Genomic DNA, 14,887 nt, shown 5'->3' with positions numbered 1-14,887 from the left:
TCTAGTTTTTGCCACTTTTTAACTGCTTTTCACCACTTTTCCTGTCGTTTTTTCAAATTTTAACCTATTTTTTCTGCTGTAAACCCATTTTTGCTACTTTTTTGAAGATATTTATCGGAGCCACTTTTTAACCTCTTTTATTCACTTTTTCTGCCATTTTTTGCCACTTTAATTAGCCAATTTTCATCATTTTTGCACCTGTTTTAATCCTTTTGACACATTTTTGCCACTTTTTAACCCTGTTCCACCAGTTTTTGACTTTGTTGACCCATTTTTGCCACTGACTTCCTATTTTTTGTCACTTTTTAAACCAATTTTCACCACTTTTTTGGTCATATTTGCCAATTTTTCCACTTTTACCAATTTTTTTGGTTGTTTGGCTCCCAAACAGCTCTTCATTTGGTCAAAGCTTGGCTTTTAGGATGGTAGAAAGGAAACTGGAACTCAATCAGAGTTAGCTACCACAGCTAATGTAAGGGAGCCGTTTCAAAGCACAGGCTCGCTCATAAAAGGCATGTCATCATTTAGTCTCTTACTACACGATGTTTATCCTATTGATAGTCTATTACTGTTAAAATTAATGGCAGGTTTGTGACAAATAGAGGACTTTTAATATATTAAGGGGGTCCAGCTTGCCTACTTAGCTCAACACTAAACCCCTAAAGTACAAGACTCCCCCATACATCTGACTGGATGACATAAGATGCTAGGAGGCCTGCAGGACTGAGTGTTTGTGATATTAATCACCTCCACACCAGAGAAATCAGTTAAACATAGGTGAAAATCCACTTTTGGTCAAACGTAGTGATCGTTATTATTGTTTGTAGAAATTGTTTGATGATACTTGCAGCATTCAGGTCCATTTAGAGCTTCAAAGAACTAACTTTCCTCCGTTCCCATTCATTCCTATTGGCTGTTCTCCACTTCCTGACCCCCAGTGGACATCTGGGATCATCTGATTGCAAACAACCCATACATGAAAAATTACTTCAGTCATTAAAATTATTGAATGAATGCATTGTACGCCATCAAATATTGCTTGTTAGTCCAAAAATATCCAAGGGAAGGACCTCTAGACTCCTACTGGTTTCCTGCCTGTCAAATATAACACATATAATGTTCAACTACGTGTTTTAAAGTTTAGCCTCTAGACATGCTTCAATTTAAATCTTTCTAAAGTGTCTTTCTTTATGTTTTCCATGGCACCTTTCCCACATTTTACTTGACTTTTGAGTTTAGTAACATCAGGAATTATCAGCATTTTCAACTCAATATTTAACAGGTCGGAGTCTCAGTAGCACAGAAATGTTTACCAAACCATTTACTTTCCATCTCCTTGAGGGATTATTTATGCAGCTCTAGCAGAAATATTTTCTACTGTTTGCTGGACTTCTCCCAGTCTATCATACACATTAAATACCCCTAAGACTTGGCCTCCAGGAGGTCATCTTTAGCAGTCTGAACCATGATGTGGAGGTTAGATTTATGTATGAGAAGATCAGGAGAGCTACAGGGTTGTAATATTTTTAACAAATAAAGCATAAACTTCATATCTTCTGACTTTTATTGCTTTACCAGACCACAAAAACAAAAAAAATGCACTGTTATGGTTATGTAAAGCCTGGCAAAAACAGAAAATAAACAAAATTCAAACTGATTTTTAAAAAAATGACCCAAAACATGATGGAGAATGATTTTTTTTTCCAGGATTTGCCAAATTCATTTTACCCTCTACATTTACAAGCCTTACAGTGTTGGCTACCGAGAGGCATCCCCACAGCATGATGCTGCCACCACCATGCTTCACAGTTGGGATGATTTCTAAATAGGCTAAGTAAGATTGCCCTCCAAGATTTTTCAGTATTTTATAGCATTTACCCTCTACCTTTACAAGCCTTACAGTGTTGGCTGCTTAGAAGCACCCCCACAGAGTGATGCTGCCACCAGCATGCTTCACAGTGGGGATGGTGTGTTCATGGTGAAGACCACTTTTTATAGATACTGTGGTGCTTTTGGTCAGCCTAAAACGTCACATTTTTTGTGCATATGAATTATATTTGCAGATGATACATTTGTTGTAACTTTTAGGTAGTGATATTAAATCCAAGCCTTCCAGGGCCAGCTGCTGAGAGGCATCTCCACAGCATGATGCTGCCTCTAGTGTGCTTCACAATGGGGTTGGAGGTTTTTGTAATGACCACTTTTTTTGGCACTTTCATCCAGCCTAAAACTCCACAATTTATTGTGCATATGACTTATATTTGCAGGTGATACATTAGTTGTAAATTTTAGATACCGATATTAAATTCAAGCCTTCAAAGGCTAGCTGCCGAGAGGCATCCCCCACAGCATGATGCTGCCACCACCATGCTTCACAGTTGGGATTTATTCTAAATAGGGTAAGTAAGATTGTCCTTCAAGATTTTCCAGTTTTTAGTGCATTTAACCTCTACCTTCATAAGCCTTCCCTGGCTGCCAAGAAGCATCCCCACAGCATGATGCTGCCGCCACCATGCTTCACAGTTGGGATGGATGTTTTTGGTAATGACCACTTTTTTTTGGCATTGTAGGCCTTTTGGTCCAGCCTAAAGAAGAATTAATTTCACCCTCTACCTTTACAACAATATCAAATTCAAGCCTTCCAGGACCGGCTGCTGAGAAGCATCCCCACAGCATGATGCTGCCACTCCCATGCTTCACAGTGGGGTTATATGTAGTGTTTAGTGACTTGTCTGATGGCCAAAAAGGAGTGTTCCTTTGCCTCATGGTGTAATGGTTGCCAGGAATACTGATAAATAAGTCACTGGACTTTCCAGACACAGGTGTCTCCAGAGTAAAAAGAGAAGTAATAGACATAAACATGAGCAGAAACAGCAGCAGGAGTTTCCACAGCTGTGTGCTGGGGTAGTTTCCTTTAAATCATGAGCAGAAAATAAGTCTGTTATCTACTTGATACAAACAAAGAGCTGCCTGCCCCTCTGGTGTCTCTGCTCTGTTTGAATAGCTTGAAGCCCATAAGATTAAAGTGTAAACAAAACCAGTGGTAAAGTAGTGGATGGTTGACGCCATGAGTTTTGACATAATGTCACCTCTTATATTCTTTGTATGCCGATGATCCTGTCATGTTATTCCCGTCGGCCGTGAGCAGGACAGGGCAGTTCAGGTGAATCACACATACAGATCTTGACTTTAAAACATCACTAACAAGCATGATGGAGTCTTTCTGCTAACAATGATTGATTTTTTTGTTCTCTTTGCAAACACCTACAGTGTTTCAGCCGAGCGTGTGCCGGGTCACACATGAGCGCCACCTCTTTAAAAAGCCATCAGCGTGGATCTATATTCCAACCTTGTGTGGCCTCTGCCTGACTGATCTCACAATGGAGAAAGATGAGGGTTTGAAACGCTCAGAGGAATCACAGAAAAGGGCTGAAATACTATCCTGTTACATACACAGCAGAATTACTTTCCCGCAGAAGCGGAGCAGCTTAAAAAGTGCTTCTTCTTAATTAGTTGTTATGAAGCAGCCAGCTATACAATGATTACTTCTAATGGGTCAATAAAAGAAATTTCACTGCTAGTGTGGTGTTTTCAGTGTGGGATATCAGTTATTAGCAGCACTTTGTGAGGCTGATGTAAGATATTGCCATGGCAGCGGTGATTGTATTGTGCTTTGTCTTCATCTCCCTACGTCTCCGCGCTCCGCTTTGTTCAGTCCCTTCATTGATCAGCAAGAATTAGATGAGTTTTTGTATTCAGATGCCCCGCGGCATGCAGCAGATGAATGCCCAAGTGGCACTTGTACCTTTTCACGCTATTAGCCCCATGCATCATTACACCGGGCTTTGAAATAGCTGTAAATTTTGTAACCTTAAAAAGATAATCTGCTCATTTATCATGCCTGCTTTTGCACGGCGACTCAGCAGGAGAGATTCAGCTCTTTTATCCAAACTTGTTTTTCTGTTGTTCCTTTCTTGTTTGTTAAAAATGCCTTGCCTGGTTTAAAAAGTCAGACTGGGCCTTTATTTTTCCATGTTTTGAAGTGTATTTGCTGATTTTCTGAGGCATTAGGACAACCAATGACTCATCAAAAGGCTCATGTTTCTTTTAGTAAGGACACAAAAGCTCAAAAAAAAGATTCCAGGCACTAATTTATCTAGTCAAATACGAATCCATTCTAAATAATGTGCCTTTAAGGAGACTTTATCAGTCGTACTTCCTTAAACTCTTTCAAGCATTTTGAATGTTGCAATCATCTTCTATGTCTGCAAAACATCATAAACACCCAGATGGAGCTTCTTTCTTGTATAAGAGCTCCTGTGTTATAAAAGGTGGTTGAGCATCGTACAAGATAATCATGTCCCAATTTCCCCTCAGACAAAAGTAATGGGGGATATACACTACAATATAGTTGCTACTTTTGACCCATTTTGCCTCTGTTTACCCTTTTCAGCTGCTTTTCACTACTTTTTCTGTCATGATTGCAATTTAAACGAATTCTGTCATGGGTTAACACATTTTTTAAACTGTCTTCCTATTTTTGTCACTTCTTATCCTTTTTTCACCACTTTTTCTGCCATTTTTGACAATTTAAACCCATTTTTGCCATTGTTAGCTCATTTCTGCAATTTGCTCCCTTTTTTATGACTTTTTAACCGCTTTTCACCACTTTTTCTGTCATGTTTGCCAATTTAAACCCATTTTTGCCTTTTGTAAATAGTTTCTGCCATTTTCTCCCTATTTTTGTCACTTTTAACTGCCTTTCTGCCCATTTAAACCCATTTTCTCTGTCAACCCAATGTTTGCCACTTTCTCCCTGTTTTTCAACTTTTTAACTGCTTTTTCCACCACTTTTTCTTTAGTTTTTGCAAATTTAATCAAATTTTTTGCCATTTTTTAACTGCTTTTCTGCCCATTTAAACACATTTTGCCTCTATTGACCCAATGTTTGCCACTTTCTCCCTATTTTTGCCACTTTTTAACTGCTTTTCACCACTTTTTCTGCTGTTTTTGACAATTAACCCATTTTTCCCTCTGTAAAGGCATTATTGCTAGTTTTTTGAAGATATTTATACGTGCTACTTTCTATCCTTGTTTAACCACTTTTTCAAACAATATTTGCCACTTTAATTGGCCACGTATCATCAATTTTGAACGCTTTTTACCCAGTTTGCTCTTATATGTGCCTTTGTTTGCCCCTTTTAGCCATTCTCCCAATGTTTTGCTATTTTTAAACCACTTTTCACCACTTTTCTCTCATTTATGCCAATTTAAACCCATTTTGCCTCTCTTAACCCATTTTTGCCACTTTTAACCCATTTCTATTCTGTTTCGAGAAAAGAGGTTTACATTGTGAAGAAGGTTATTTTCTATGGCACAAAAGAATTTAAAATATTTTTGTTTATTTGATAATAGTAGTCATTTTTCAGGTGAAATATAAAATATGGATATCACAGTGTAACTTTACAGTGGAGCAGGATTTTTCTGACCTCCATGGGCCCCAGTTTGTCTGGGCCCTGGAAAGATTTCCCCCTTATCTCTCTTATGGGCAGCTCTTTCTGCACATGACTATTCTTAAATGTGCGTGGATGTGTTCAGCCACCTTCGGGTCCAGAGGGGGTACCCGGTCTCTGGCACCTTTATTTTTGGGGTCGCAAGCTGAAAAGGTTAAGAAACCCGTGCTCTAAACGACATAGCGTCTCCTGGGGTGGTGAAGACTTTAACCTGATCGTTGTATGATCTTCCTGAGTGCTTGGGTTACCTGTAGATATCCTCTCTGTTGTGCCTTCATCCCGGCTGTATAATGAGGGTAATTGTGCACCTGTTGGCCATCGTAGTCATCTGGTGATGATGCTCCTCGGCCTTTTAACATCCACAGGTTTTGGCACAGGTATGCAGTGGGCTCGATCCACAGTCACCAGCTTCACAAAGTCGTTCACCCCGAGTAACCTCAGTATCAGCTCAGTGATGAACAACAAGTTCTGATGCTCTAAAGCTGCATTTGGCTGTGAGAAATAGATAAATGTTTTTTTTCTGTTCAGGCCAGGACATGCACAGATCCAAAGGTGTGATTTTAGAGTTCTAACAAAAGCTGCTAATGCAGCTAATGCCTCTTCCATCCAGCAGTGACCAAAAGCTGCTTCAGTTTCTGCCCCATTGTTAAACGTTTGTGTTAAATTCCCTCTAGATCGTGGTGTTGAATCGATCCACACAGGAATCCAGCGGTAGTGATGTAAACAGCGGCTCTACAAGTCTTCGCAGAAGCTGAACGACTGATACTTGGACGTCTTTGGATGTGAGACGGTGTCAGACTTTCTTTCAAGTCTCTTCAAAGACTTCTACTCCTGCATATGTTGAACATTAGACCTGCCAAATATCAGCATGTTAAAACATAAGTTACCTCTCATCTGTGAGGCTGAGAGCAAATGCAGGAGCTGCTTTTGATCCACACTTTAACTTCAATGAAGACATCACTGAATCAAGCCCTCCCTGTGCCGTTTCAGGGAAATCAGTTATAAACATTGACAAAGTCTGAGCCTCCTCAGCCGTTTGGTTACTGAGGGGGCGTTTGAGGCTCCAAGACCAAACTATGCAGAGCTGGAGAGGTGTATCTGGGCCTTAAGTCTGATTAAAAGCTACTCCAACCATTCTCCTGATTATGCTGTTAATCTTTTAATAAACATAGACTTTCCTGTCTGCAGAATCCTCTTGGAGTTTCACCCTGAACAAAGGATTTGATTGGCCCAGTATGCACTGATCTATTACGAAAGTAATGTCAGACTTTTTAGCAAGGCCGTGATGTGCACAAATGTCAGGATGACAAAGAAGAGTAAAAAAATTGGTGAAAGCGGCAAGAATGGGTTCAAATAACAACAAAAAAAGACATGAATTGGTTATAATTCATAAATAAAGGGGCAAGAAGTGGCAAAAATTGGTTAAAAGGTTTAAAAAAAAAAAGAACGGGGTGAGGTGGCAAAAAGAAGTAGCAAAAAAAGAAAACAATGCAAAATGGGGTGAAGTGGTAAAATGATTAAAAGTTGCAAAAATGGTCAAAAAAAGGTATATATGGGTAAATGGGCACAAAGTGACAAAAAATGGGCAAAATGTGGAAAAATAATTGACAAATAGTGGCAAGAAAGTGGCAAAAATGACCAAAAAGCAGCTAGAAAGGGTTAAATGCAGCAAAGTATGGACAAAAAGGACAAATAAATCAGCTAAAGTAGCCGAGAAGCTGCAAAAAGATTTGCAGTAATGAGCAAATAAAGGGGCAAAAAGGTGGTTAAAAATGTGACAGAAATGAGTGAAAAAGGAAAAAAATTGGATAGGATTGGCATAAAAGTTTGAAAAAGTGGCAAAAGAAAGGGTGAAAAGCAGTAAAGGTTGTATAAAAAAATCACAAAAAGTGGCAAAAATTGCAAAAAGAACAAAATACCATGGTTAAAGTAGGCAGAAGTAGCAAAATGATGTTGCAGAAATAGGCAAAGAATTGTAGATATGGGCGAAAAGTAGATAAAGTAGTGGAAAAGGGCAAAAAGAAGCAATAGCCAAAAACTGGTATATATGTGCAAAATGGGCTCGAAGTGTCAAAAGAATTGGCTAAAAGTTTAACATTTTTGACAAATAGTGGCAAGAAATGGACAGAAAGTGGCAAAATTTGATTAAATGTGGTGAGAAAGTGGCAAAAAAAAATGGAAAAAAGCTGCTAGAGTAGGTGAAAAGTTGCAAAAAAGATGTGCAGTATTGGGCAAATAAAGGGGAAAATGGTGGTTTAACAAATGACAGAAATTGGTGAAAAAGGATACAAATGGGATAGGATTGGCATAAAATTTTGAAAAAGTGGCCAAAAAAATGGAAAAAAGCAGAAAAGGTAGTAAAAATATAAAAAAGGGGCAAACAAAAACCAACACACCATGGTTAAAGTAGGCAAAAGTAGCAAATTGACAGAAATGAGAAAATTTGGGCCAAAAAATTGCCTTAAAAGGGGGCAACGAATGTAAATATGAGCAAAAATTAGTTAGTAGTGGTGGAAATGGGCTCAAAGTAACTAAAATGGGCAAAAAGTGGAAAATCTATAAAAATAGTGACAATAAATAGGCAGAAACTGGCAAAAATTGGTTAAATGTGGCAAAATCTGGCAAAAATTGACAAAAAGGGGGAAAGAAGGGGAACGACTTGCTAAAAATGTGTTGCAGAAATGGGCAAAAAAGTGATTTTAAAAAGTGACAAGTAAAAAGTGGTAAAAAAGAAAAAAAAAAAGCATCAAAAAGTAGCAAAAATACACAAAATTAGCAAAAACTGGCAAAAAACAAAATTGCCAAAGGTGGCTTAAGAAGGCCTTAAATGGCAAATGGATGGTCCAGTAATGGGCAAAAAGTGGCCGAAAAAATGACTAGAAAAAAGGGGGGAAAACTGCAAATATGGGCTAAAAGTGGGTTAAAGTGGCAAAAATATAAAAAACTATGTATTTTTTTAAAAAGCCAAATTATATTGACCATGATAGATTTAGAAAACAATAAAAGTGTAAGTGTGTCGTTGAATACTTTCTATAGACACTGTGTGCCTTGCAGGGGTTCTGCTGCCTGTCTGAAGTGGAGCTGCAACTAAATTATTTTCTCTTTCACTTCATTTTCCAACCACAGATGTTGTTGCTTGATTCAAAAAACCTTTAAAAGCCATCGACAGGAAACAAAATCCAAGCTGTCTGACCTCTGAGCCCCAGACTCAACCACAGATGGTTCACAGAGGAGTTTTGTTGAAAAGTGCGTCATTTGTTCAGAAATTTTACACAGTATTTCCACATTAGAGTCCTCTGGTGCATCATTTTAATCGCTTGATCCTCTTTTACTGTTTATTAAATGATCACGAAAGAGAGTCAGAACTGCAAAAGAAAACAACCTGCTACCGAGTCTTGGCCTCAGAGATTCAGACATCCCATTGTCCTCACAGCGCAGTCACACAGATCAAAAGTCAAAGCAGATCCTTTTAGTCTTTTTGCGGGTTTTGTTGTGGGAGTAGACGCGTAAAGATTTTCCCAAAAACGGCTGAATTCAATGCAACAAAAACATCAAAAGGTTGTTTTATTCCTCTCGCTAACCCTCGTGGCTAAATGTTGTGTGATATGTCAGCACTATAGCGCATCATGACAGTCACACTATTATCCCCGTCCCAACATGTCACAACAGATACACATCAAGAGCTTCAGAGAGGCGACAGTGGAGGGGTTTCTTCTTCATGGGGAAAATCTGTCGCTCCTCGTATGATGCTGGCTGCCTGTCAGTCACGGACTGTCACCTCCTACCTTTGGTCGTCTACTTTTGTTTTACTTCTGAGCTACAAAGTTATCCCTAAAAGTCGAAGCTGCAATGACTTACCACAGTATTCTGATGTGTGTATTTATGATTGCAAATAAGTGTGTAATACTTGTGCTGTGCAAACAGACAAAGCAGAGAAACTCAAGGTCATGCTTTATGGATTTTAGGATGCATACCTCAGACGCAGATGCTTCAGGGAGAACGCTAGTCTGTTGAAGAAATCCATATTTTATTAAATAGTCAATACTCTCCTTATTACTTCTTCACTGCCAGCACTCTGCTCTTATTGTTTTTCATATTTTTATCATTTTCATTGAAGATTTTGAAATTTAAGTGACTTTTTTGACAGAAATCTGCAGTCGCAAAGCTCACTGAAGCTAAATTAAACACAGCTTAAGCTCTGCAGGATGCCCGGCTGATTTTTCTTTCTGTTCTCCTTTGACATCATGAAGTCTGCAGCTACTTTGATGTTCACCTCAGTCAGTAATGACGCACTTTGTAGTAGCGCTGCAGTTGAAATTTGACCAAACATCTTGTTTTGATTAACCAAGCATGAGTTGTAAAGTTACTGAAGCTTAGAGCAGACAGTGACGCTCATACTGATTTATTCATGCTCTCCTTCTCTCATGTTCAACACTTGTTTTTGGTTCAAACAGTGAATCCACTCTATGAAGTCCACTTGTCTCAATCCAAATCTAATAGCTTGAATTTGGGCTTTAAAGTCCCAAATCTATCTATTCTATACACTCAGAGACAGCAAGGGATCTGACTCCAGTTAACTCTCAGTGTACAGGAATCAAACAATATATACAAAAAAAGAATAAAACTGAAAAAAATGATTTAGAAAATTTGGATTTAAGTATGTATAAGCTCTTCTAAGTTATTAGTGACTGTAGAGTGGTTGTCATGGTAACCCTGTGACTGTTGAGCGGACTTTAGAGTGACTCTGTGACTGTTGAGCGGACTTTAGAGTGACTCTGTGACTGTTGAGTGGACTTTAGAGTGACTCTGTGACTGTTGAGTGGTCATCAGAGTGACTCTGTGTGTGTTGAGTGGTCATCAGAGTGACTCTGTGACTGTTGAGTGGACTTAAGAGTGAATCTGTAACTGTTGAATGGACTTTAGAGTGACTATCTTACTGTTGAGTGGTTCTCAGAGTGACTCTGTGACTGTTGAGTGGACATCAGAGTGACTCTGTACCTATTGAATGGTCATCAGAGTGACTCTGTGACTGTTGAGTGGACTTTAGAGTGACTCTGTACCTATTGAATGGTCATCAGAGTGACTCTGTGACTGTTGAGTGGACTTTAGAGTGACTCTGTGACTGTTGAGTGGACATCAGAGTGACTCTGTGACTGTTGAGTGGATATCAGAGTGACTGTGATTATTGAGTGGTCATCACAGTAAGTCTGTGACTGTTGAGTGGTCATCAGAGTGACTCTGTGACTGTTGAGTGTTCATCAGAGTGACTCTCTGACTGTTGAGTGGACATCAGAGTGACTGTGATTATTGAGTGTTCATCAGAGTGACTCTGTGACTGTTGAGTGTTCATCAGAGTGACTCTGTGACTGTTGAGTGGACATCAGAGTGGCTCTGTGATTATTGAGTGGTCATCAGAGTGACTCTGTGACTGTTGAGTGTTCATCAGAGTGACTCTGTGACTGTTGAGTGTTCATCAGAGTGACTCTGTGAATGTTGAGTGGTCATCAGAGTGACTCTGTGACTGTTGAGTGTTCATCAGAGTGACTCTGTGACTGTTGAGTGGACATCAGAGTGACTCTGTGAATCTGTTAGCAGGGGATCTCATGTCACTGCCAAGAACTCTAGATTGGGTACAGGGGCATGGCTTAAACTGTGGCGCAGGTCCATTTACAGGCATAACGTACTAACTTTCCTCCATTCCCGTTGTTGCTTATCTGGTACTGTCCACTTCCTGCACCCTGTCTGACTTGCACGTTTCATTAGGATCACTTGAAACTACAAATCAACCAATAACATGGCTGCAACCAGTGCAAAAAGAGGCATAGATATGGTCATGCTGAAGTACAAACCAGCACCAGAATAGAGAAGAAAGGTGATTTTGATGTGCCACGGTTGTTGGTCTGAGTATTTCACTAACTGCTGATCTACAGGGATTTTCACACCATCACAACCACAGCTTGTCAGCGCCAGTTCTATGAGCCAAAATGCCTTGTTGACAGAGGTAAGAGGAGAAATAGTTAGAGCTTAGGTGTGCAGAAGACCACCTCTGAATGCACAACACATCCAACCCACCTAAAGCAGAAGAAGACCACACCAGATGCCAATGACAACCTACAAAGACAATGGAAGATTTAAATAATATTGCCTGGTCTTGATTTTTGCTGCAAGAAGGGAACACTACTAACAACCATGACTCATCTCAAGTCACTGAAATCACCTTTCTTCCCTACACCTCATCTTGACCATGTCTACATGCATAAAAACACTGATTCCTGCTATGTGATGGTCTGATTAAACACTTGAGTTAACAACAGTTGAACAAGTATACCTAATGAAGTGACCTTTGAGAGTTTAATCTATTCTATTATCAAAACCATACATCTTTCTACACATAATTCTTGGAGCAAATGAAAGGTAGAGGCAGTTCTTTAATGCTGACGCCTGGTAAAGTATCCAGCTTTGATTTATTCAGTCTGCCCTCTCTCTGGGAGCTACTCTGCTTTAAATTCAAACAGAGGCATAAACATTCATAACTTCCTTTAGATGCTAAATCAAGTTTTGAACCATGTGTTTGCCATCTGAAAGCAGAGGGTTTTTAAGTTTCCACATAGCTTTGGTCTTTTAAAAAACAGCCACTGTTTCCTTTTGTGGTGCATTGATTATCCATCAGTGCGTACGTATTAACAATGGACCAAATAACAACTTTGAAAGAAGATTTCAATGGTGGTGAACCATTTTCACCCCCATCTGCAGTTTCTTTAAACTATAAAGAGCCTCTTTGTCTCTTTTGGACATTTTTTGTTGCAAGGCTTGTTTTGAAAAAGCTTCCTGTCCTTCAGACAAAAAGAAAACAGACTGGAGATGAGCAAGAGGATGAAGCCAAATATTGTTTGTAGTTGGTGGTGGAAGTGTTTGCCAACTGCTGTGCAGTATGGAAGTAAAGGTGGCAATCGTACCCAAGGCCGCCAATAAGGGGGGGCAAAGGGGGGAGCTTTCTGGGGCCCAGCCAATCTGGGGTCCATGGAGGTCAATAAAAGATGGTCCATTGTAAAGTTTAAATTCCTTTTCTGGATACAGAATTAAAATGGGTATTAAGAGAAGGTAGTGAAATGGGATGTAAGAAGTAACAGTGGCAAAATTAGATTAAAGTGGAATAAATAGGCAATCTCGTGACAAAAATGGGCATTAAAAGTGGTAAGAGGGGTTAAAAGTGGCAATTTTGGCTTAAAAGGGGCAAAAGTGGGTGGAGAAAGTGGTGGATTGGGATTAAAAAATGGGAAAGAGATGGTTTTAACTGGCAAAATTGGTTAACTGAGGCAGAACAATGGGCAGAAATAGATTATACCTGCAAAAATGTGCATTTCCCATGGTTAGATATGGTCAAATTTCCCAAAAATTGGTTTAAAAAGTGGTGAAAAGGGGATTAATAGTGGTGATAATGGGTAAACACAAGGTGGAAAAGTGCGAAGTTGCATGAACTGGTTTCGAAGTGGGAAAAAATAGAGGAAAAAGGGCTAGAAAATGTTTCAAAGTGACAAAAATGGCTTGAACATGGAAGAAATTGGCAGAAAAGGTGGTGAATGGGATTAAGATGTGGCAGAAATGGGTTAAAATTGGTAAAAATGTGTTTAAATTAGCAACCCCCCCCCCACGCAAAAGGTGCGAAAAGTGGCAAAATGGGATTTTAAAAGTAGCAGAAATTGATTAAAAGTGATAAAAATGTGATTCAAGGTCATCAAAAATTTTTATATCTTATAAAAATAAGCATTTAAAAGTGGTAAAAGGGGTTAACACTGGCAATATTGGCTTAAAAGGGGCGGAAACTGGCAGAAACGATGGTGAAATGGATTAAAAAGTGGCAGAAATGGGTTTAAAGTGGCAAAAAAGGTAGATAACGTTGTGGAATGGGATTTAAAAAGTTGGAAAAAATTTGTCTTAACTGGAAAACATTGGTTGACTGAGGCAGAAAAATAGGCAGGAATTGGCAGAAATGGATTAGACTGGGGAAAATGCGCACAACAAATGGTAAAAATTCAGTTAAAATGGGCAAAAATTTGTACAAAAAGTGGGAAAAATGGGTAAACAGGAGCAACAATAGGTATAAAGTTGCAAGAATTGGTGCCATGTGTCGGGTCTCTCACATTAAAAAAGAAATCACTGATGAGTTTTTGTTTTTCAGTTGAGCATGTTTGGAAAAGAAGTGTTTAGTTTTCTTTTGTATTGACCATCATTAACTTCCTTTTTTCCCATTTTTGCTCTCTTTTGCAGGACAATCCGGGAGCACCTTGGGGAGCAGGAGGTTTCCATCTCTCTGACCATTGACTCTTTGGAGGAGAGCGACCTTGGCAACTACTCCTGCTATGCCGAGAACGGCAACGGGCGGCGGCAGGCAAATATCCAACTCAACAAGAAAGGTGAGAAGAACAAGCAGGGGGATTTATGTGTAATTGCAAAGCCCAGATATTTAAATGTGTGATATTTCACCTTACTTCTGACCGTAGACTCAGCTTTTGAGGTGAAAAACACCGTTTAAAATCACAAGCTTTCACTCTGACAATGAGGAAACCTCTGGCAGCAATTTACTGAGTACAAAGAAGAACAACTAGCGGGATTCTGGGAATTGACCACTTGTTTTTCCGCCTCAGGGAGGGAAAGGAAAATGCATCAGTATAGTAGATAGCGCAGGAAGCCTATTCATCCAGCTCGCCCTGAGGAAGCATCCGTTTGCAGAGAGAGAGAAAAGTGCTTTCAGAGAGAGGCAGCCTTCGGTGTTATGATGCCAGACAAGTGGTTTGACTGTGTGGCGGTGACCTCCCCCGTCACACGGACTCACAAATCCTCCTTTGATCAGCGAACTTTCACTCAGATGTTCTCTCATCATTCATCACTGGCTACTGTCGCCTCTCCCCCTCCTGTCTGCCTTCTTATTTTGCAGGTTTCTCCCTGATTTGGCCTCACTAAGGATGACTGTTAGGGAGTCGATTTAAATAGAGATGCCTTCTTTCCCGTGAGGTTATATAAGACAGATTTTTTCTTTTTTAGCGAGACTAAGGGGGGCTCTGCATCCTTAAAGTTGTCAGAGTTGAATACATTTACATAGTAAGATATTTTCCTCTCTTTTAAGCTTGCAGCTTTGGATCCAGCTTTGATGGCGGCCCAGTTCCCCTCCATTTGCTGTATTAAAGGGGTTTATGCTGCACAGTCCAAATCTGAGAATGCACCGGAGAAGATTAGTTTAGTCGTGCAGGATAGCGTGTCTACCAAGATCAACTGGTTCCCCGTGTTTTTATTTGCCGCTTTTATAGAGTGCTGTGGCAAAGCTGGGCCAGTCAGTGTTTACACTTCCTCCTCAAAGGGCGCCAAAGTTATCCTCA

At 39.7% G+C, this 14,887-nt stretch overlaps 1 protein-coding gene across 5 annotated transcripts in view; it reads left to right on the top strand.

Moving 5' to 3' along the window:
- The window catches only part of LOC121506478 (interleukin-1 receptor accessory protein-like 1), a 555,282-nt gene that overhangs the window by 505,744 nt on the left and 34,651 nt on the right, over positions 1–14,887 (top strand). For all 5 annotated transcript variants that reach the window (XM_041782309.1, XM_041782312.1, XM_041782308.1 and 2 more), the window contains one exon: positions 13,782–13,927. In XM_041782309.1, coding sequence (XP_041638243.1) covers positions 13,782–13,927 — 146 coding nt within the window. The remainder of the gene's footprint in view (positions 1–13,781; positions 13,928–14,887) is intronic.

Source organism: Cheilinus undulatus, linkage group 24 (assembly GCF_018320785.1).
Source record: "Cheilinus undulatus linkage group 24, ASM1832078v1, whole genome shotgun sequence".
NCBI classification, from domain to species: Eukaryota; Metazoa; Chordata; class Actinopteri; order Labriformes; family Labridae; genus Cheilinus; species Cheilinus undulatus.
The sequence above is the reverse complement of the archived record's forward strand: the minus strand, read 5'-3'. Positions and strand labels throughout refer to the sequence as shown.